Here is a 24,668-nt window from a genome sequence, read left to right on the forward strand (position 1 = left end):
GAGCTGGGAACCCTCCTGAGAAAGGTTGCTCACCCAGCAAAGTTTCCTCCGAAGGGCTAGTCTCCACAGTTAGAGAGAGGGATGGTCACGGGAGAATTTGAGACAAGCTTGTCTCAAACACTGGCCCTTGGTAAGCCACCTGTGAATTACAGTCTCTGTTCATGTGTTGAAGGGCTGGAGAAGCAGGGCCTGGTAGGTAAGAATGTGAAATGTCTCCCATAGGCTCAGGCTTTGAACCCTTATTCAACTTGGTGGTGATATTTTGGGAGCCATGGAACTTTTAAGGAGGTGGGGGCCTAGGCAAGGATATCGGTCCTTCAGGGAGAAGAGTGTCTCAGAAGTTGATAATCTAGGCAGTCCCGGGTTCTGGTTCTGTTTCCTCTACTGTCTGGTCAGCCACACACAGGCTATTCCCTCTGCCCTTCCAGCTGTGATTGACTGGAGCCAAACTTAAATCCCTCCTCCTTTAAGCTGTTCCCATCAGACATTCTGATCACACCTGCAGAATCTAACACAGGACCCCTTGGTACCTGTTGGTGACCCAGAAGGCTCAAGGGCATTCTCACCTACCAGCCATCGTCAACCTCGACTCTATGGAAAGTCACCTCGGTCCAGGTTCATGCAGATGTGGTGACAATCCCCCTGGACGAGGAAACAGAGCAGAACCAAGTGTGGGACCTTTTCCCAGGTGGAAAATGCAGGCTGGCAGTGGCGGTGGCTTGTCCACCATCCTCCCTGCAGTCCTGGTTCTGCTGTAGCCTTGCCCTGGCCACAGTCCTCACGCCTGGTAGCCTGCAGTGTGAGCAGGCAGGGTGTGGGCAGCTGGGTTCTGCTAGGTGGGTTAGGAAGCTAAAGGAGGCACCGATGCATCCCTTAACTCCATCAAATTGTGCAAGGGGCTTTAAGACACACACAGTGTGCTTGGCCCTTCTTGTGCTCTCAGCTCTAAAATACCATTGGTTTTCCTGTGGTTATTCTGGACCACTGTGCTTTCTAGGACTATTTCCCTCTCTGGGCCCATCTTGCCAGATCCCCTTTCTACACCCAAAATGTACACAGCGGCTCGATTTTCTTCTCGGTCCCCATCCCTGTGATGCTGTTCACCTTTTCTCCAACAGAAGGACACTCTTTCCCTCTGCTGGTCTTTGACTGACCCCAGGGTTCATTTTTTCTTATCTGTTATCAGCTTCCCTAATCCTTGCTTGGCTGGGTCACCTAATTTCCCTTCTACCTCCAAGTCTTATTAGTCTTGCTCCAGAAACCTTGCTGTCATAACAAAGGAAGCGCACGCTTGTGAGGACCACTTTGCAGACTGATTCAGCCAGAGAAGGGCACCTTGCTGTGCACTAACGATGCTTTCATCACATGTTCCCGAAGTGACTGCAGTTTGTGCTGCATCTCAGTGCAGCTGGGGAAGACTGGGCCGAAGGGGAGAGTAAGACAAGATGGAGGCCATGAACCTTATGATATCACCAAGGAAATCATAATGGTGCTTGATATTATTACCAGAAAAATTAACCACTTTCAGAAAGCCAAAAAACCCGGCTTGAATACAGATCAATGTGCAGTGGACCACATGCTCCTCTTTGTAGGCTGATTGTAGGTCTTTCTGGTGAGGTATTGCCTGATCATGATGTAGGCTTACCATCTGATGGCATCCTCTGTGGATGTCACAAGGATGTGTGAGCTTACCTTCAAATACAGATGATTGGTCTCAGCTGTGAAACAGGCACCCACACCACAGCATGTTCAGGTTGCTTTTGTTTAGGGTGCTCTGTACCCTATATTCTCGACTCTCCCTGGGAATGGTGGCCAGGGCCTGCCTTAGACCTGCTACCAGAAAATGGACATAACGCACCAGGACAGAACTTTCAAGTCTGTCTTGAGAAGATGTTATTTTGAGTAAGATTCCATTTTGCTCAAGGCATACCTTGAGTCTCAAACAATAGACTTAGAAATAAATGCCCTTTAGTTACTGAACCCTGTCTAGAAGTTTATCAACTTTTAAGAACATATGTAAATGCGCGCGCGCGCGCACACACACACACACACACACACGCACACACACACAGCTGAAAAAGACCCATATATTTAATGAAAGACTAAACACAGACTTGCAATTTGCCACATGAGGGGCAATTTTGGAAATGACAACCAAAAGCTACATAAGGCAATAAGAGATTGAACCTCATTGAGGTCCCTCCCACCATTTAGAGCAGCACCTACTTAACTTCTCTGTGTGGCCCAGCTCAGCGCTGTCTCCTTCCTTGTCCTTGGGCAATTCCACAACAGGCACCGAGTTTGGTGCGAAGAGGATAAGACACTCCTGTGGTAGTTCCCACTAAAGACGTCATAAGGAGGCACAGGAATGAGTTCTTTAGCCAGGTGCCTGATCAGATTCCAGGGACCTGGGGTCAGGGCAGGGTCATCTGCAGCTCTGAAGCCAGGAGTGATTCCAGCTGCCTGGGTAAATGTGGAGATGACATCAGCAGGGAGAAGCCGGCTTGCAACCCATCCCTTTGCAGGGAACTCTCTACAGCCAGACTCAGCCCTCCTCTGCCCTGCACTGCACCACCAGGATCTGGGAGCTGAACTCAGGCCCGCCTGAATCCACAGCCATTATGGCTCAGAGAGTACAAGGGGACACCTTGAATTTCAAATCCAAATACTACAAAAGACTCCAGCTCGGAGCAGCTCAAGGTGAAGGGGGAGGCCTGCCCACTCTGCAGAGCCCACCCTGCTTTGTCCTTCCCAGGCCTCCTGCTTAAGACAGAAGCTAATGACCTTGACCTCTGCACCATCCCATCAGTGCAGTGCACACAGCTTGGGGGTGGGGGTCCCTGTGGCCCCCACGGGTGACTGCACTCATGGCTCGGCACCACTGCCCGCTGCTCACTGGTGGGGCGGCAGGGCATGCGACCTGACACTGTGGGCCTTTTCTTCCTCCTCCACTAGCAGTTAGTGGGCGGGCTTGCTCCGCCAGCTGCCATGGCAACGGGAAGATGGCTCTGTGGTGCCCAGAACAGATGTCACATGGGCCGCTGTGCTTGTGTTGGGGGTGGGGAGCGTGATGCGGGCAACAGGGAGGGGCTGTGCCTTTGGAGTTAAATGGTCCCATCAGAGGGAATAAGTCACATTTGGAAGGGAATGCGGAGCAGGAACATCTATTTTCTTTCTTGTCCCCGTCCTTTAAGCTCTAAACATACATGCACAAACACAAATGGCCTTTCATCTCCGCTCCTGAGGTGCTGGAGGCTCACAGCTTTCTAGGCGGACATGAAAGCCGTTGTCTCTCCAAGCCTCAAGTGAACATCGCCTTGGTGGCCCGACCGCGAACAGGCAGCGCTCTGCTGTCTTTTAGGGACTGGCCAGGAGGCTCCATTTGGGTGAGTCCAAGGAACCTAGAATCATGCAGAGCCGAGACCAATCAAGGGGGAATTGAAAGGCGAACACAAACCCGGCTCCAGGCTTCATAAGCTTGTCACTGAAATAAAAAGAGCCCCTCTGTCCCCTTCTTCCTCCCATGGGGTCTCTGATCATATCATGCCAAAGGCCATTTTATACAGACTAAACTGGGGCAAGGCTTATAAATCTACCTGTCTGAACCCAAAGGCTCTTTGTCCCTAAAATAGATCTATCTTAGCTGAACTGCTGCATTACAAAAAAAAAAAAAAATCCAGAACTTTCCATTTCTTCTACACAGACTTAGTACATATGTGTACATTAATATGATAAACCCATATTTTCGATGGTAAGATAAGAGGCTATATGAATGCTAGGAAAATGCCAGGCGCCAGTGACCTGTTTTCCTCTCTGCTTCTAGCCCAGTGCTGAGACTCCCAACCTCAGACTAGAGGATCTTGGAGACAAGGGGGTGAAGGTACAGGTGCTCACCTAATCTGATGGGCGACAGCCATTGCATGTGTGGGAGGCTGGGGAAATGCTACACAGAGTTATTTTGCACTGGGGTTTAATTCGCAGGACCAGCGTGCTCAGAGTGCCTGCTTTGTGCCAAGGAATGCCACAGGGAGGAGGGAGAGGCAAGCAACGCCAAGGAGAGCTCATTTATCACCAAGAGGCAGAAACAGTGCAGAAATTCTTATAACGGGTCTGACGAAGCGAGTGCTGCGAGCAGAGCGTTATGGGAATGTGGAGAGGGGCCAGCTCTGCGAGAGATGTCCTGGGGTGTGAGGAGATGGGCAGGGAGAACCTGGCATTGCCCGAGCACCTGTGCCATGACATACATGTTACATACACAGCACGCCGGATGGATCATAAAACTTCCTAAGAGGCAGCTACTGTTACTGTTGTCCTATTTTTAAAAGGTATCAGGAAGCCAAAGCTTAGAGAGGCTAACAGCCCAAGGTCATTCATCAAGGACATAAATAGCCATGCTGCCCTCTACGCATGCCCACAGACTGTCAGACGATGGGCCCAGCACAGAACGCAGGAGTGAGAGTTTCTGTTGTTTTCGGATCTTCACCTAAGCAAGAAAATTCTAAAGATCATGGGTTCCTAACAGTCCCCAAAGCTTTCCTAACACACCTTAAACACACGATAACTAAAATAAAAGTATTGTTTACCTGGAAGTCCTCAGAGTGTCACGATGGGTCAATATGTCACTAGGTGCCACTGTAATCTTCCATGCCCTTGAAAGATGTGTAGGGGTGGTCCCACAGACAATATTCGTTCATTTAAATGTCACCCCGTTTGGGCAGGATTTTTTTGTGTCTGTACATTCACTGAAGTGAAATGTCTCCCCAGCCCTGCCAAGACTGCTGTATTTTACCAACACTCTGGCCTGCACCTGAAATCCTCGGGTGTTTGTGACTTGCTGAATTCAAAGCAGCAATCAAGAGTGAAGGACTGCCTGGTGGTGCCCAGGTCTGTGCAGCTCCAGGAAGCTGCCGCTGCAAGCCCAAAGTCCCCTGCAGAAGACAAGCTTCCTGAACTTTAAGGAAAAAAAATCATATTGGAAAACAAAGCAGGGAAGAATACTGAGTCCGTCTGAATTAAGTCACACGTTTCTTGATGTTTTTGTTTTTATACAAGGCCTTGTTCCCAAACAGGCAGATAAAGACCTGGTTCAGATGATTCTTCTTCCCTGCGCACTTGATATTCTCGTTCCCAGAGTTGAGTAGGGACGCTCCAAAGAAATGAAATCCCGGCCTTTCCACTGCTCTGTTGTCTTTCAAAACACAAAGTACTTTGATGGAAAAATAAAGATCCCAAGCTGCCAAAAAAAAAAAAAAAAAAGAAAGAAAGAAAGAAAGAAAAAGAAGACGTGCTTCCTTGACACTGCAGTGAAGACCTATAGCCACCAGGGGGCAGTAACACAAACCAGATTTGTTTTCCTTCAGACCTGAATGTGGATGTGCACAGTTTAATGCGTAAAGCCCATTATTACAAGCTTTTCCTCTCCCCACCCCCTATTAATGAACAAATGCCCAGGGGTAATGCAGAGATTTCTAAATACAGTGCAAGAAAGGGCAATCTGTACTCACACACAGGAGTCTAACATGCAGTAATAAGTGGAAATGAAAATAATCACCAAGAAGCCAGTGAGCCATTAGGCTAAGGAGCTAGCCCTCTGTCTGGCTACAAACACACATGCAGATGCTTGGATCACAGAAATGGGCATTTCAAAAATATTTATTTCACAAGTTTCTATTTAGAGTTCATAATACTATCCATAATGACAAGCTCAAAGCTCCAAGAGGGGTCTAAGCAGGAATTGTGTTTCTGGTGCTGAGCATAGAGACAGGATGGTTCTCTTAGCCTAAGGTAAATGCATGAATTATTCAAGAGCGTCCACGGGCGGTTTAAATCATAACTTCGTGCTATAGACAACAGCACAAGTTAAAAAAAAATGTTTTTAAGGTGAAGAGCTGTCTAAATCCCCAAACCGTAAAACAGTTACTGACACCCACATCTACACAGGCCCTCCCAGTGGTTGCGGTGGCTTTCTGTAGAATCCTCTGGTGTGCTACGGGTTTTAAACATAGCAGCAGAGAGAATATAATAGCATGGAACCTACTCATTTCCCTGGGAACGGAGAACACGAAATGGTCCTGCTATTTCTGTGACAAAGGGGCGATTTCTCAGTCCTTTATTTTAACAGTCGTTAGGAATTTGAGGCCTGCGGAAAAGATGACCCAGCCCCAGCTAGCAACCTCATTTCTAGAGTCACCCCATTACACCCCAATGTTCATAAACTGCTAGACAGATCACACAGCTGTTAGCCACACAACATGGCTGAAACACACATGGAATTCTGAGTCAAGTGACCAGAACTATCTAAAGTTTCTATTGGGGTTGCTCTGGGAATGAGAATACACCCCTCTGGGCTTTGGTTTCCTAGCAACAGAGGTAGGAGAATAGCTCTTGCCCCATGCCCTTTTATGGTGTGAAGGTTATTCGACATAACGGGAGGGAAAATGCTAAGAACCCTTGAGATTTATGAAGATGTTCAGTGTGTATCTTCTCTACACTTCACACCAGGAGCTGAGGCTGCAGAGACTAATACAAGGTCATGGTGGGTGAAGGCAGAGCCAGGGCCCCAGATGGCTGTTCTCATCCAAGGCTATGATTCTTCCCATCCCTCCATGGAGCTGAGCACACACAACACAGCTGTCTCGGTCTGCTCTGGAAAAATACCTCAGATGGAAAGGCACAGCGCAACTGTGAACTTTGGTAGCAGGCAGGGTGTAGTATTCCAAGGCCCCTTCTCCTGCCTTGTAGATGGTTAGATTGTGTTTCCATAACTCCTCTGAATGCGGGAGTAAAAAGAGAAAAAGAAGAGCCTCCCCAGTGTCTAGTGTCTTTTTTCATGAGGTCACTGATCCCACCATGGGACACTACCCTATGACCTTATCTAACCCAAATCACTCGGATTAAAAACTATCACACCAGGGGAGGGCAAGGGTTTAGCTGAGGAGTTCCAATGGAGAGAGAACAGAAATATTCATCCCATAGTAACAGATGATAATACGACAGACTCGTTCATCTCCTGGATCTCTTTAAATTTAGGTCAACAGATATTTGCAGACCATATGTTAGCAGTCAAACACAGTTGCAGGCACTCAGGTCACAAAGATGAATGGGAGGCCCCACAAAGGCTGGCTTAGGACAGAAAGTGTCAGAACAGGTCCTAAGAAGTTCTCTCCAGGGAAGGGTATCTGTGACTGTATGGGGACTGGTTGGTTACAACAACCTCCCCAAGATCTTTCTCTAGACAGCTCTGCTCAAAACAACTGCAATATGAGTCTGGCAGCTAATCAGTACATAATTAATATTTGATAAGGTAATTAATTTATTAATTTACTGGGGAAGGGAAAAAGATAAGTCATTTTCAACCTACAGATGCCTGGAAGGAGTCACATAGGATCTGAGTGCACCTCCTGGGGAGGGGGTGTCACCAGTCCGGCTGTACTCCGGTGGTACTGGTATTCTGGAATAATCATTGAATAGAATGGATTTCTGTGTTGAGTTGGCACAATTAAAACTATTTTAGAAGCCCAGAAGCTAAAAGACTCAACTTCAACTTACATATATTGGATCACTACATGCGTGATGTAAATGCCACTGTAGGGTGTGTGTCTGTCTGTGTGTGTGCACACACACACACACACACACACACACACACACATACACGCTGAATGGAAGAAAGGGGAAAAAGAAAAGAAGATATATAAAAGTCACTTAGTTCTTATTGCAAATCTGCGGAGAAATTTGTTACCCAGAGAAATTAACTTAAGCTCAGACAGAGTAACCAAGATAGTACTAGAACATTCTTGTCAACCTTTCAAATGTTATTTTCAAAGGAAGTAGAGAGGGTGGGAGGGGGAGGAGAAGGAAGGAAGAGGAATGAAAGAGGGAAGGAAGGGGCAGAGGAAGAGAAGGAGGAGGAGAAGAAAAAGAGATTTAGAGAGATATTTTTCTTTCACAAACATTCTTCCAGCTCTAGGATTATTTCACGATTGTCTTTGCTATTCCACTTTCCTCTAGGAGCTGTTAAATTGGGTCTTTCTTGAAGGTAGAGGGAATAGACACACACATTTCAACTTCCTTGCAAAACCAGATGAAGAGGGCAAGTGGTACTGAAAGGGCACCTTCTATCCAAGCCTGCGCTTCTCACTCTGACTCCCCGGGGGGCCAGAAATCCTCTAGCTTCATTCAAAGGCTCTGAGTTTTGGGCAGGAATTCCATGTGACGCTGTAGGCACATTGAGGGGGGTTGTCACTAGCAGTTACAGATGTGTTATGGGAAGAGAGGGCAATGACTGTATGGAGTCTGGTTGCAGACATCCACGAAGGAGGACAGAGCAGCGTCAGGCACCAGAGAGGGACATGACTTAGATGATATATAAATGGTGGCCACTGTGGCTGCCCTGTAAAGGCAGCTAAAGTAATAGAGAAATGAAAAGTTCTTTGGTCCAGGAACAGATGGCAGTGACGGTAGCTGTGACGGAGAAGCAGCTACATGGGAGCTGTATCTGGGGGCGGAAGTCAGAGATTGTGGTTTGAATGTGAAAAGCTTCCCAGAGGCTCCTGCATTTGAATGCTTGGTCCTGAGCTGAGAGTGGGCTTTGAGGTAAAACATAGCTTTATGAAATGGGTTCATAGCCAGGCAGTGGTGGCACACGTCTTTAATTCCAGCACTCAGGAGGCAGAGGCAGGCAGATCTCTGTGAGTTCGAGGCCAGCCTGGTCTACAAGAGCTAGTTCCAGGACAGGCTCCAAAGCTACAGAGGAACCCTGTCTCAAAAAAAAAAAAAGAAGGAGAAGGAAAAGGAGAAGGAGGAGGAGGAGGAGGAGGAGGAGAAGGAGAAGAAGAAGAAGAAGAAGAAGAAGAAGAAGAAGAAGAAGAAGAAGAAGAAGAAGAGTTTGTGTGTCGGGTCTTGAGGTTCCTCAGCTGCACCCCATGTCTCATTCTCTCTTTTTGTGACTGTGTAGGCAGTGTGACTGGCCTCCTCACGGTCCTACCACCACACCTTCCTCACTGTGGTGGGCTATATCCTCTCTGTGAGCCAAAACAAGCCCTTGCCCCCTCAAGTTTCTTTTTCTCAAGCATTTGGTCACAGCAGTGAGGACAGCAACTAATGTACCGCAGTGACCTGGTTAAGCGGTGCTGAGGGGTGAGCCCAAGGGGTGGACCTGCAGTGACTACAGAAGCCATCCTCAAAGATGAGGGCACTGGCCACATTTTCATACATGTCCTCGGCTCACCAAGACATGAAGTAGCTTTATGTTCCTTTAGCAGATCTCAGCTCTGTCCAGGTCATTAAACCCAGCATAAAGCTTTGGTTTCACTCCTGCAGGTTTGATTCTTCTTGGACCTTCCTGCCTCCACCTCTGCTATCAGATCAGAAGTGAGAAAAATTCTTCTTCAGGTTACAAGTGGGCCTGGGATTGACAGCCCAGCCAACTTTGCAGAAAACCACAGTTTGAAGGGGAAAATCACTTTTGGTTTCTGGCTCCTCAGCATCCTACACATCTAATTAGCTCAACAATTGGTCCCTCTGATAAAATCAGCTAATTTTATGTTCAAACGGCCGCTTTGTGGTAAGCACGGCAGTTACTCCAGCACCACATAGAAAGAAGTTGCTGAAGAAGCCGGTTCCTGCAGGTCACTGGGGGACAAACTAGCAGAGACTATCAAATTAGTAACCGAAGTCAACATTATAGTCAGTATGCAAGGGTCCCTGCAGACTTGGAGATCAATGGCCAGGATGGAAGGCTGTAATGGCGAACTCTGAAGGGGAAAAGAGGACACGTGGAATGAACAGAAGGAGAATCTACTCTCAAAATAAGTCTGCATATTTGGGGCAAAATAATGGAGGGCATTGTGAAGAACTGATGCCCCTAAGAGAAATGTCTTTGCTGTTTCCAAAATGTGTCCAAGGTCATCCTTGACATAAAACACAGGCAAGGCCATCCTGGGCTGCTGTCTGGCCAGCTGGGAAGACAAAATCTGAGAACCAACCTTGATGCTGCGGGGTCCTTTGGAAGCCAGAGTACTTTTAAGGTAAATGTAAAAGAAAAGACTGACTCTTTACTGAGCAAAAGCTAATTGTATCACCTTTCATAGGCAAATGGTTGACTCATTTGGGGGTGGGTTATAGATATTAACAGTTATACAAAGAGAATGGGCAGAAATTCGCACAAGCTCCCAAAGTAGAAACAAAGTCCCAGAACTACACCAAAACATGCAATTTTCAGCAAAGAAATAGATAGATATACACACTGTGTCTAAGTGTATCTACACATAGATAGTAGATAGATGATGATAGATAGATAGATAGATAATAGATAGATAGATGATAGATAGATAGACAGATAGATAATGATGATAGATACATACATAGATAGATAGATAGATAGATAGATAGATAGATAGATATCAAAATGGCAGATAGATGATAGAGATATGGATAGATAATCGAAGATTTGCAACAGACTTCATTTATATACAAACTTAGAAGAGTGATTGGAATTTAGTAAATACCCTTTTCTGTGGCTGCAATCCTACTGTGACTACCTCTGCTATAAGGCTGTTTAAGCATTGTGCATAGCTCTGCTCATAACTTCTGTATCTAAAGCTATCTCCGGTGGGACTACATAATCACAACAAGAAGTCCTACTGGGAAATCACCTCAAGCTTTTCTTCCTCAGCTCCATCACAACCTCAGAGAGCCCCTTGGTGGGATTGGCCTTGAGCCTTTGTAGTTAGCAGTCCTTCCTGACTAGGGAGCAGAGCTGGTAGGAGAAGGACACTGTGGATGATGCTGCTTCTGGTACTGCTTACACACTGGGATGGCTAGCTGTATTGCCAATTTGATACATCATGGATGAGAGTATCAGTGAAGGATTATCTACATTGGGCTGGCCTGTGGGCATGCCTGTGGGGGAGGGTTGACTTAAAGGCATTGATATGGGAAGGCCCAGCCCACTGCGGGCAGCGTCATTCCCTGGGCAGGGCCGTCCTGAACTGTAGAAGAGAGGACACAGGCAGCTAAGCACAGACAGGCAGGCAGCATGTAGGCATTTATTTTCTCTCCCTCACTACTGTTTTCTGTAAGATGGCTAGCTGACTCAAGTTCCCACCTTGATTCTCCAGAAATGATAGGCTGTAACCTGGAATTGTAAGGCAAATAAACTTGTTTCTCCCTGAAGTTGCTTCTGGTCAGGATGAACAGAAATGAAACTAGAATGCACACACTTAATTCCAGCTACTTCTCCATCAGGTCTCTTCCCTCTCCCACAGACCTTGCTGCTGAGGCCTGTCCTACAGGGACCCTTCTTAGTTTCTGCAGCTCCATGAACTGATAATGTCTCTCTCATCTTCACGCCACATACCTCTTGACTTCTACCCTGAGATGAAGTCTCCATAGCCAGAAGCGCAAGGTGACACCATGTATGACGGCTCCCAGGGAAAGATGCTTCTTGCTGAGAATGACAGGTGATTTCACGAGGCCCAAGCAATCTGTTCTTGGCAGCGGCCAGCATGGGCCTTACTCCTTCTCTCGTCTACTCCTCCTGTCTCCTGATCCTATTTCCTGGTAATCACCATCCCAGAGGGTCCTCACTCAAAAGCCCTTACACACCTTGAGCTCTGCCACCTTAAGACTTGGGCTAAAACGGACATCATAATGGTCACCTAGGCACAGTTATGTAGTTAGCTTCATTGCTCCGTCCTCACACCCATGGGTACATCATGAGACACTTTGGTTCCTGAAAATGGAGATCTCTTGATGTTACATTCACCATAAAAGAATATGAGAAATGTCACAAAATTCAGCCCAGATTCACAGAGGGAACCATGTTTGGACAACAGCCATAGGGACTGTGCCCCACACTGTCTACCATACCATCCAAGTTGATGTCACAGCCTTAGATACATGATGGGAGGAGCCAACTCTCTCAGTAGCTCCCTCAGCCCTATCTCCTACCACAGTGGATCTGACGAGGCAATGCACCTCAATTACAGGCAAGCCTCATCCCAGCCTTCCTCAGCACCCCCTCTATTATTGTGGCAGCTGGCCCACATGATTTACAGCACCAGAGTAGCCACTGCTAAGTCAGAAAATATCTTCATTAAGATTTGAGGATTATCACAGAATTCTAAAAATGAAAGCAACTCAAGTTTGGTTTTGTTTTGTTTAGAGAACCAAATCTCTACTGGAGATTTTTCTAAAAGAGTACAAAAATTAATAGTGAGAACAATTATTTCATGATGTAATGTATATGTTTCTGATAAATGCTTTTATTATAATTAAGTTTACTGTTGCTGGCAATGGGAAGTGTACATCATGAGTTGATCTATGTCTTCCAGAAAGGGTCTATTGGAGCCTTACGCTCTTAGAACATGACCTTATATGGAACTGGGTCTTCACAGAAGTCATCAAGTTAAATGACGTCACTAGGGTTAGCCTGAATTGAACAGGACTGATGTCCTTATAAATGCAGGACTGAACACAGAGACGCACATACAGGGAAGATCATGTGACACTGACAGGGAAAATAGCCTGGACTGGTCCTTCCTTCAGACCCCAAGCCCTCCTCGTCACGGCTTTGATTCCAGATTCTAGCTCCAGAACACAGAAGAGCAATGTCTGTGAGTTAAACAGTTTCTGTCAGAAGGAAAGCACCACATATTCACCGCGATGAGGTGGTTTTGAGGCCAATTACCCACAGGCCCACTCTTCGACTCTTACTACACACATTTCTTTGGGACAATGGCTCTGCTCGGAGATTGGCAGAAATGGTTAAAATGTATGTCTTAGAGTATGATCACAGGTGGACAGTGTCAGACTTCCCTTTAACACGGAGCTGGCCCAGGTCGCACTGGTCTGAGTAGGCCAAAGCTAGGGAGTCCTACCTTTTGGTATTCCTCCTTGGATCTCAGGGCTGCTTCCATCTGAGCACTGGAAGTAGGATAGACTGCCGATCGGTACTGGGTGCCGTAGTCGTTGCCTTGACGCATGCCTGAGGGCCAAAACAGAGAGGATTAGGGGACCACTGGGACAATAGCACTGGTGTCAATAGACAAATGCTGAAAGATGTAAATAATTTTCCATAAGGTTGCTATCACCAGGTTTACTAAATGCTTATTTTAATTTTATCTAGATGTCAGTTTCTTGAAATGAGTATGAAAATGTGGGGTTTGATTAGGAACGGCCCACATAGACTCACAGGGAGTGGCACAACCAGGAGGTGTGGCCTTGCTGGAGGAAGTGTGTCATTGTAGAGGTGGGCCTTGAGATTTTATAAGCTCAGGCTACAACCAGTGTAACGCACAGGCTCTTCTCCTGCCTGCAGATCCAAATGTAGAACTCACAAGCTACCTCTCCAGCACCATGTCTGCCTGCATGTGGCCATGTTTCCTGCCATGATGATGATGATGATGATGATGATGAACAAAACCCCTAAAACTGTAAGCCAGCCCCAATTAAATGTTTTCCTTTATAAGAGTTGCCGTGGTACTGGTGTCTTTTCACAGCAATAGAAACCCTAACTGAGACAGGAAATATATCTGTTTTGATTACAATGAAGAAGGTTGGAGAGTTGGCTTGGTGGTTGAGTGTATTGTTTATGCAGAGGACCTGAGTTCAGTTCCCATCACCCATGTAGGGTGTTCACAACCTGTAACTTCAGCTCCAGGCGGCTCCTATGCCCCTGTGGGCACCAACATTCAACATGGACATACCTTCTTCCCCACATGTGTATAATTTTAAAAATAATAAATCCTTAATTAGAGCAAATATCTCTGAACTTAGGTAAATTTACCATAGCCCTGGATCATATCAGATACCCCATAAATGATCATTTAATAGGAAAACACTTAAAGAACAGTTCACTCATTTGCACTGTGATAGATACTGGGATGGGCAGGATGCTCTGGGAGAGTCAGCTCTCCATCCTTGTGGCAAATACCTGAAAGAAATTCACCTGTAAGGAGGAAAGAATGGTTTGGGCTCCCGTTTTCAGTCCACGGCTGCTGGGCACTGTGGTCTATGGTGAAGCAGCACATCACCAGGAGCTCACAGTGGAGTGGGATGCTCAGCTCACAAATAAGAGGAAGAGGAGGGGCTGAGGTCCTAATATTCCCTTTAAGAGTAAGTCCCCAACGACCTAACCTCCTTCTACCAGGCCCTGGCTCCTAAAGATTCCACCACCTTCCAATAGTGCCATGAATTGGGGAGTGAGTCTTCAACGCACAGACATGGAAGGAACACTTAGGCAAACAGCAGAGAAGGCACAGCTAGACCCTTCAGTATCCTCTTGAGAATATGCACAAGTCTTTGCATAAGTAGTATTCAAATATATTCTATCTCTAATGTTTTATAATCAGTGCACTTAAGACCAAGGGCCCAGGGACACAGGTAAACTCAAGGTAAGAGTGATGTCTATAATATTTTGTTTTGTTTTGTTTCCCCAGCTGTTGATTGAGGTTTCTGTCCCACCCAGTCCTGCAGCTGTTCAGTCCCAAAGAAACACACAGAGGTCTACATTAATCATAAACTAGTTGACCTATTAGCTCAGGCTTCTTATTAATTCTTATAGCTTATATTAGCCCATAATTCTTGTCTGTGTTAGCCACGTGGCTTGGTACCTTTTTCAGTGAGGCATTCTCATCTTACTTCCTCTGTATCTAGGTGACTGCTGTAGACTGAGTCTTTCCTCTTCCCAGAATTCTCTTGTTTTCCTTGTCCCATCTCTACTTACTGCCTGGTTGCCCCACCTATACTTCCTGCCTGGCTACTGGCCAATCAGCATTTTATTAAACAAGTACAAGAAACAAATCTTTACAGGGTAAAACCATCATCCCAAAGCACCCAACATCCTGTTAAAATGAACTCTAGGGCTGGGAGATGGTTCCATGGGTAAGAATGCTTGCTGTCTAAGTGTGAAGACCTGAGTCAAAATTCCCAGCACCACCGCCAACACACACACACACACACACACACACACACACACACACACTCACACACAAAAGCTGTGTGTAGCTGTGCATGCCTGCAGTCCCAGTGGTGGTGGTAGGGAAGAAAAGAGGATTGCTGGAGCTTGCTGTCTACCAGCCTAGCTCCAAGTTTAGTGAGGCACTCTGTCTCAAGGGAACAAGACGGAAAAAGATATAGCAGGGCTCCTGATGTCCTCTGGCCTCCACACACACGGGCACAAATGTGCATCCACAAATGTGCATCAGCACACATATATGCACATGTGTGGCACTCACACGTTCATATACACACCCACTGTGATGGTTGGTTTTAGTGGTCAACTTGACATAATCTAGGATGACCTGGAAAAAAGAGGCTCAGTGAGGAAATGTCTAGATTGATTGGCCTGTGGACATGAGTGTGTGGAATGGTCTAAACCGAGTTGATTGAAATGGAAAGAGCTACCCTGAATGTGAGTGGCATCATTTCATGGGCTATTCCCTCCCAAGACTGAATGGCAAGGAGGAGAGTCAGCTAAGCTGGCAGGCATGCAGGCAGGCATTCTCTCTGCTCTTGTGGATGTGAATGGCTGCTTCAAGTTCCTGCTGCCTCGACATCCCCACAATGATGGACTGTAACCTTTCAGAATTGTGTGCTAAAATACATTTCTTTCCTTAGAGTATTTATCTCAAGGTTTTTTTTTATCATAGCAAAGGAAGTAAAACCAACACACCCATACCTTCTGCACACACACACATGTGCACGCACGCATGCACACACACACACACACACACACAATGAACTCTGAGATTTTAATTTAGTAAAATAGCTCTGGTTAAAACTTTACACAACTGCATCAGATGTTGATAAGAATTTCGAATCGATGAGTTACTCGCATCTGGTTTTACCTGTTTGTCCTTGTCCTCCTAGACTTCTCTGCTTCTCCCTCCCTTACCTGTCCCCACAGCAGCAGTGCTCTGATTGAGGTGCTTCACTCATCTGAACCATTCTGCCGCCATTTGCTTTTTCCCTCATCCTTCTCACTGCTGAACTCAGCTGCCCCTTCCCTGCCCTGAGCTGCCCTCCTAATTGACAGGTTCCTTATTCCCACTTACAGTCTGTACAGTGGAGTCTTTGCTCCTCACTCCTCTCAGGCTTTGGTCATGTGGTGTCCCATTCCCACCAGCATCCTGTGTCTAGGCCCCTGGTCCTGTTCTCAACCCCACTGTTTCTCTCTTACTGGTCTCTTTTGTCTTGGTCTCTGGCCTGAGCGGCTCTCCTCCCAACCTGGGGTAATCCATGTTTTACTGGCACAAAGAGTCTTCCCTTTTTTTCCTGCATCCCTTTACCAATGCCTTCCACTCTATGGAGATCAATACATTGGGGGTGTGGTGATAAAACCAGAGTCAATGGATCTGCTGCAGGGTGTTGTTCCAGAGCTGGATCACAGAAGCTTCTGATTCTGGGACGGTTGCTATGGTGAGTGTGAAACATCCCTCACAGACTCACATGTTGGCTCCTAGTTGGTGGCACTGTTTTGGAAGGTTGTAGAAACTGTAGGAGGGGAGACTTAGCTGGAAGAAGTAGGTAACTAGGGGCTGGGGTGGGGCGGGATGTTTATGCCTGACCCTTTTGTACCTTGTTCCTTGCCTTGGGTGAGCATTCTCTGTCTCATACTCTGTCTGTACCATGGGGCTCAGACTCAACAGAGCCAAGCAGCCACGGACTGAACCCTCTGAGACCCAAGGCTAAAAGTAAGTCTTTCCTCCTTTGTTTCAGCCAAATCCTCAGTCATAGCACTAAGAAGTCACTAACCCAGCAAGCAAACAGAATGAGAGAGTGCACAGAGCCCAGTCTTGCAGGTTATCTTAACCATGTGCCTCAGTGGGTCATCTCACCTGAGGACCCCATCTCCACCTCAAACTGTGAGGTCCACACACCTGCTCTCCCCAGGAACAAAGCCAGGGACACCACTTTCACAGTCCTCTTTCTCAGAGCAAAACAGGATTTAAAAAAATGAGCATGGTATGTGCTCCCTTTTATAAAACACGCTCATTTTCACAGTGTTTATGCTAGCCTGAGAGTTTCAACTTGTTGAGTCATCTTTAAGGTTTATAAGGGCCAACACGTGGACCAGCTCTTCTCCATGCGTCAGTCCTTGAAAATGCTTTCCAAACACAAATCAAAGCTGCCTTCAAAGAATCCATCGGGTTTAGAATATAAATGTGCTCAACTCCTGAGTATTAAGTCACAGCACCCCAGGAGGCAACCCTGAAATGTGCATCTTGGTTAAGCATCAGCCTTCCATTAGCTCTTGTCTACCAGGAGCTAATAAGCTGCCAACTAGGGAGAGTGTTAACTAGGTTATTGGGGGTGGGAGTAGGGGGGATAGGAGACAAAGCTCACCTGAGCTCTTTTCAAGATGGAGGGAAAGTGAAGAAATCAATTAATATCCTTAAAGTAAAATCGAAGTGTTTTTAATGTCGATCAGACAACCGAACTGCAAAAATGCAGTGGGTGCTATTTATACACAGATGTTTCAGCCTCCGCACCGCCCACAACCTGAGCTAGATGATCCTCTGTCCTTGGGCTGCCTTATGCATTCTGGGGCACATATTAGCATCCTCAGGCTCTATCCATCGATGCCCACCCAGTTGTGACATGCAAAATTATCTCTACACATTGCTACATGTCCCCTAGGTGGCAAAACTGCCTCTGGTTGAGACCTGTTTCTTTATATTAATGGACCATGACTTCGCTATTAATATGTACAGCCTTTATGCTCAAAGTGGCTGAGCAAAGCAATGGGAAGAAGTGGGAACCACAGGAGGGGAGAAACCAACAACATCAGAGGAATCAGGGATGTCTTCCATGTCCATATTCATGTCTGTATCCACCAAGTTCCATGGTCGCTAATGTGGTATTGTTTTAATTTTTATTATTTCGTTTACAAGTCCACATACATACATGTTGCATGCTGAATTTCTCAGAATTCAAGAGAATGGAGGTTTGCACAAGAGAATATAAAATATTTTTAATTTGTTTTTGTCAAAATGCATTTTAATTAAAAATATTTTTTCATAAATATGTCTGGTCTTGCTTTCCCCCTTCCTCATTTCCTCCCAGATCCTCCCTACCTCTCCACAATCCGACTACATGCCTTCTCTTTCTCTCGTTAGAAAACAAAGTAGTAAATTAAAAAATAAAACAGAATAATAAAAGTAAAGACCTTAGGTGTGGTTTGTATTCCCAGTTAGACTCCATTGTAGGAAACGAATGCTTCATCTGCAAGTGGTCGTCAATTGGAGGTAACTTCCTGTTTATGACTGGGAGTTTATGTCTACTTTCTCCTCTTAGCACTGGAACCCTGCCTGGCTTGAACCTGTGCAGGCCCTGCCCATGCTGCCACAGTCTCCCTGAGTCCATATGTGTGTGTCATTCCTGTTGTGTCTGGAGGACACTGTTGCCTTGGTGCCATCCAACCCCTCTGGCCCTTAGAATCTTTCGGCCTCCTCTTCCAAATAGCTTCCTGAGCCCTGAGGCGAGGGGTCTGATGAAGACATTCCATTTCAGACTGAGTGCTCTAAGGCAGCATTTTAAGGGACATTGAAAATCTAAAACAACAGATTTGGGGTAAGTAAAAATTAAGATTAGTATATATAGTTCTCAACTATATAAAGAAAACCACAAAAGGTCTTTTTTGCTCCTTATTTACAAGTCTGGGCAGTAGAAAAGAGAAGCATTAGAGCGGCTCCCTTTCTTTGCTGGTGATCAGCGTGGCTACCAGTCTGCCCAGGAATCTCTATGCATATGTCCTGTCTCATGGTGCCCATGGGAACAGCTTTCATGTTACCAGGGATGAAAACAAAGAGGATGAAACAAGATAGAACTGTGCTTCTGTTTTAGCTAAATAAGTGAAGCTTTACTAAAGTTGGGAATTGGTGGCTCTGTGGTCACCAGGGACTCAGATTTCTTTTCATTTAGTTATTTTTAGCACATGGCATCATCTTCAAGGACAAACATCATCTTCTGGTCCTGTAACCCCATGGCCAAAGTACAGACTAAGAGAAGGCAGGAAGAGGAAAGGTGAATGGATAAAACCTCTCACTTCCTACATCTATATCTTTATTAATTTTTATTTATTATTATCGCATGTGAGTCTCTGACCTGTATGGGTGGACACGTGCGTGGCATGGTGCATATGTGGGGGACAGAGGACAGCTTATTAGTTCTCCTCTTCACCTTTTTGTGGGTTCTCCAGGCTTGCATGTCAAGTGCCTTCTTCACCTCCTGAGCCACCAGCCTGCCCTGACTTCTTCCATCTTTAAGCAGCCTTCCTAGAAGCTTCCCACTGCACCATCAGCTATTGTCTTATTGGTCAGAACCTGCTCACGGGTCACACCTCCCAAACTCCCCTCACTCCGCTATGCTGGGGGCCAAGACCTCTCAGAGGCCACATCCTCACTTGGCTTCTTTATCCCCTCTACTTCAGTCATTCACACACAGGTTCTCCTCTCCACCCTGCTGTCCTCGTCCAGCCACAGGCACAGAATCCCTGCCTCGGGCTCTGCCTCAGGGGAGCTGATTGACTCCACAACAGTCACCAGTTCTGTTCTACGTCGAGCTGATTCACCACCCACCTTCTTCTACTGTTTCTCATATTCTGTGACTCTCAGAGAAGGTCCATAGTCCATAGACCACCTTGGCCTGCTTGGGATGGTGCAGCTACGTTCTGTGTCTGACTCTTTCAGCACAGGAAGGGGCTAAGAAGCTATGGCTATCCAAAATTCTGAAGACCTCCAATTGCTTCTTCAAAATCTCTCTCAGTGCGAAGTACAACTGCTGACAAATGGTCCAGAACTACAGTCATTTCACAAATATGAACAAACTGGTCTTTATTCCTTGCTTGTGAACTGACTCATTAGTTTGTCTCCGCAGAGTTGGCACTGAAAGCCACCCGCACACCTCAGTGGCACAGAGGACCACAGCTCACACAGTTCACCCCAGCGCTGCCTCCTTCTTGTGGCTGGAAAACAGGCTCTCCTCAGGAGAGGACACCATCGTGCTCCCGCATTCTCCACCAGGTCATGAGTACCTCTCCCTCACAGTGACATGCAGCTTCTCACTGTAACCCAAGAGCTCTTCCAGGCACACCTGGCCTTTCTCTCAGGTGTCTGCGGTGAACCCCATGAATATTGAACAGTCTCACTTTACCTGACTGAAAAATTAATTCTGTCAATTTTAACTGACAGCTCATTTGAAATTTAAAATGAGGAAATGAATGGATAGCCCTTGTTTCATCAAAAGGGAGGTAGAGAGGGCATCAAAATAGCTAACAAAGCGTGGGGAGATGGCTCAGCCAAAAAGTACCTGCTACACTAGCATGAAGGAAAAGCTGGGCACAGTGCCGCACACATGTCACTCCAGTGCTAGTGGGGTGAAGGCAAGTAGATTCCTGAAGCTCACCGGCTGACTAGCCTAGCCTAATTAGTGTTTCCCAGGTCCCAGTGAATAAACCTTCCTAAAAAGTAAGATAGGAATAACACTTGAGGTTGTCTTCTGGTTTCCACATGCATGGGTATGCACACAGACCAGCAGTGATCACCACAGACTAGCACAGACCAGCACAGACTAGCAGGGATCACCACAGATCAGCAAGGATCACCACAGACTATCACAGAGCAGCAGGGATCACCACAGACCAGCACAGACCAGCACAGACCAGCACAGACCAGCAGGGATCACCACAGACCAGCAGTGATCACCACAGACCAGCACAGACCAGCAGGGATCACCACAGACCAGCACAGAGCAGCAGGGATCACCACAGACCAGCACAGAGCAGCAGGGATCACCACAGACCAGCACAGACCAGCAGGGATCACCACAGACCAGCAGGGATCACCACAGACCAGCACAGACCATTAGTGCTTAAAACAACACCAAGAATAAAGAGATGGCATAAAATGGAGAAAGTGAGCTGCATTAGCAACCATGCATCTACTCTCCACTGCCGACTATAAATGGAACCTGACAGCTGCTTCAAGCTCCTACTGCCTTGATTTCTCTGCCATGATGGACTGCACCTTGGACAGTGACATAAAAATAAGCCCTTTCTCCTTTAAGTTGCTTTTGTCAGATTATTTTAACACAGCAACAAGAAATGAAAGTAAGATTCAACATAGGAAACTATATAAAGCATGTACATACATGTACCAAGGCACATAATATGAAATTTATCAGGTATACACTTCGATGTCACAGTAAGATAACTATCATTATTCAGTATCAGAATTGTGCTCAAGTCTAATATTCTACTCTCTGTCAGTCAGCCCTGTTCCTGATGCAATCTTGCCGAACCTTAATTGGCCTTTTCCTAATTGATATCAATGTTGTTTTTCATTTTATGCTTCTCCACTGCTATTTAAATACCTTGGCCATATTCCTTTGCAGCAATCTGTGTTTCTAAAAAAAAAAACCTTTTTCATATATTTTAAAAACTCTGGATAGAAACCCATTATCAGATATAATCTCATTAAAGAAAACGGGCATTTTCTTTACAATGATTTGGTTTGTTTAATTTTTATTTGTATTCAATTTATGTGCAGGAGTGTTTGCCTTCATGTATGCATGCATACCCGGTATCTGCCTGGTGTCTTCAGAGGCCAGAGGAAGGTATAGATTCTCTGCAACTACAGTTACAGGTGGTTGTAAGCCATCACGGTGTACTGAGAACTGATCCTGGGTCCTCTTAACTGCTGAGTCATTTCTCCAGCCCCTGCAATGTTTTAGAAGCCAGAATTCTGAGATAGTTGAACTTACCAAACTTATTTGCCTTTATGGTTATTGTTTTTAGTGTCTTCTATAGGAAATACTTCCAGACCCTCACATCACAATGATGCCATTCATCTGAAGGTCTGCATATCTTACCTTTGGCATTTAGGTCTTACATGCACAAGGAATTGCTCTTTGTGTGTGGCATGAGGCAGAAACTCAACTCATTTTTCTCTGGTAAGAAAAGCATCTCTGTTTATTAAAGAGTCCCCTCCCCAGTGTTCGGGAGTGGCAATGGCGTCAGCTGTTGCCTCTGCACTCAGACATGCCCTCTGCTTACGCCTCTCTCCTGCACCACCTGCTTACGTGTGCCCGCATCAAGCTTGCAGCAGCCTAACAGGTGCTGTTTTACAATGACTCAGGACACACAGAAGAAAACGTTCCCTGTGTTCTTGTTGTTACATAAGAAAACACTTGCTTTTATAAATACTGCAAATCTTTTCTTTCCCAAGTCTGAAGCAGGGGCGGGGGGAGGGGCGGGAAGAGGAGAAGGGAGGAGAGTAAGGACAGCTACATCACAGCTGCAGAACAGTAGGGGAGGCACTGGGCTCCTACTAAGTTTACGGATAGTCTAAGAGCAGTGACATGGTCACAAGGCAGTTACTGGGTCTTCCGGCTGTCCCGTGGCTAAGTGAACACTATTAGAGATTTATAAATGGCACTACTCTTCAAGAAACCTCTTTGTAAAATTCTCGTGACTGAACCTAATAGTTTATTAGTTTATTTCTACCAAGGCAAAGCGCACTTGGTAGAAAGGGCTGCTGCTGACTCTTCCTGCTTCCGGGGGCCTAGGGGTCTAGGCTGGTGGGAGCTGATGTATCTTCGGTAGGTTGCTTCCTTGGGTCGCTTATGTTCAGAGCTCAAAGGCCAGGCAGGAGTTTTAGGAGCTAAGATGGGAAGGTGCAATTTCTGCCACATTCCTAGAGAGCTGGGGAGAAGTGAGCATCTCTCAGTCATTCTCTCCTTGACTTAAGTCTGAGCGAGGAGCCCCACCCACCCTAGTCCAAGGCAGATTAGAAGTTGTTATAGAACCAGGGCTGGCGGCTCACATCTCTAATCGCAGGACTTGTGAGTTCAAAGCCTGCTTGGGCTCCATGATGAGTCCTAGGCTGGCCTGGGCTACAGAGTGAGACTAAATACAAACCAATACAAAGAAACACCAACAAGAAAATCCACAGTGGTGGCTCTAGCACGCTGCACTCCCAAGCATTTCACTGTTAGGTCGCGTCCGTGCGCACAGTAGGCCTCTGCACAGACCCTTTCCCGCTTTGTCGCTTACGAACATAAACTTACAATGAATACCTTGTTGCCTCGACTCTGGTAGTCGCAGCTTTCTTTTAATCGCCAGTTTTCTCCGTTAACACTGAAACTGGTTAATACTTGGCTAAACCCTGTGCCGTGGAATTCACTTGGTCACAAGCGTAGTCTCCAAGATGTCGCTGATTTCAGTCCGCCAACAGTCAGCTGGGGATGTCTGTATACATCTTCCTAGGTAAGATTGTCCTGTGATTTTGTTTTCTCATGTGCTCAGATTTGGGTATCAAGATTATGTGGAGGCATGGAACAGGCTTCTGTTCTCCTCAGCCCCGGGAAGACAGACATCTAAGACAGTAACTATTTCTCTCTTATAGGTTGATAAAACTCACTGAAGAGCCCAATCACAGATTCAATTTCTTTAGTGATACCGGGCTCACTTCACCTTGTTGGGTTCATTTCACTAAAACTTTTTCTTTATTTATTCTTTGTGTCTTTCAGATCATGCATCTTGATCCCATTCATTTCACAATTCCTTCACATCTGCCTCTGCCCTTGCAAGCCCTCCCAATAAAATAAATTTTAAGAGAAAAAAAGGAAGAAAAAGGAAAAATTAAAAACCTCGTCATGGAAGCTACAGTGTGAGACAGTGAGTCATGCGGTAAACCCCATGGTCCATACATCTTTATATGCAAGTGTTCACTGCAAGGAGTCATTGGTCTGGTTCTCAGCCTCTGGTTTCTGCTACACTAGTGATGCTGGGCCCTCACTGAGACTCCTCTTGGATATCCTGTTGTTGACCATGTTGTGGAGATCCTATAGCTCTGGGTCTGCAGGACCTGCCCCTTCATGTGCTCTAGTAGAGCATTGATGGGGTGGATGTTGGAATGGGCCAACTCATGACCCTGGTTCTGGGCCTGGGCAGTGCAGGGTTGATTAGCTCTCCAGCTCTCCCCCACCTACACCATCAGGGGTGGCTCTACCGTGTTGCCCAGGCAAGGTGCAGGGGTCACTGGTGGTGCTGCTGGTGAGGAGTAAGGACAGCTCTCCTGCTCTTATAACCCCAGGACCAGCTCCTCTATCAGTCTCAGGCCTTGAATGGGGTGGGGGGAGCATCTCTCCTCTGCCTGTGTCGCCACATGTCAGATGAGTAATGGGGACAGCTCTCCCTTGCTTGCGACATCAGAGCTGGATCACCCACAGCTCTGACGATAAGCAATAGAGGTATGGGGAGCTAGCCCCAAAGTTGTAAACATGGGAGAGCTGTTTCCACTTGGGAGCTGGCTCGTCCACACCTCTGCTAACAGGGTTGGCTTTATGTGCTGCCCTGGTGAGGTGCGTGCCTGTTCTCCTGAGTGTTGCGGCTGGTGGGTGTCAGGGGCAGCTCTCCCACTCCTGTGACCACAGGGCCAGCTGTTCCACCTGCTTCAGGCACTGATGGGGAGGAGCAGAAGAGCATCTCGCCACAACCTATGTAGTCATATGGCAGATGAAGGGTGGGGCTAGGTCTCTGGTGATCACTACTTCAGGGCTCACTCTCCCACACCTCCACCAACAGTGTTGGCTCTACTGTGTTGCCCAGGTACGGTTCAGGGCCTGCTCTCAGAGTGTTACAGCTGGTGGGGTGTGGGGGCAGGGAC

General features: G+C 46.5%; 1 protein-coding gene across 4 annotated transcripts in view; it reads right to left on the bottom strand.

Moving 5' to 3' along the window:
- The window catches only part of Msra (methionine sulfoxide reductase A), a 317,284-nt gene that overhangs the window by 73,646 nt on the left and 218,970 nt on the right, over positions 1-24,668 (bottom strand). For all 4 annotated transcript variants that reach the window (XM_041673412.1, XM_041673436.1, XM_041673421.1 and 1 more), the window contains exon 5: positions 12,879-12,985. In XM_041673412.1, the coding sequence (XP_041529346.1) occupies positions 12,879-12,985 (107 nt within the window). The remainder of the gene's footprint in view (positions 1-12,878; positions 12,986-24,668) is intronic.

This window comes from Microtus oregoni, unplaced genomic scaffold (genome assembly GCF_018167655.1).
Source record: "Microtus oregoni isolate MIOR12 unplaced genomic scaffold, Mior012 000001F_ref0000356, whole genome shotgun sequence".
NCBI lineage: Eukaryota > Metazoa > Chordata > Mammalia > Rodentia > Cricetidae > Microtus > Microtus oregoni.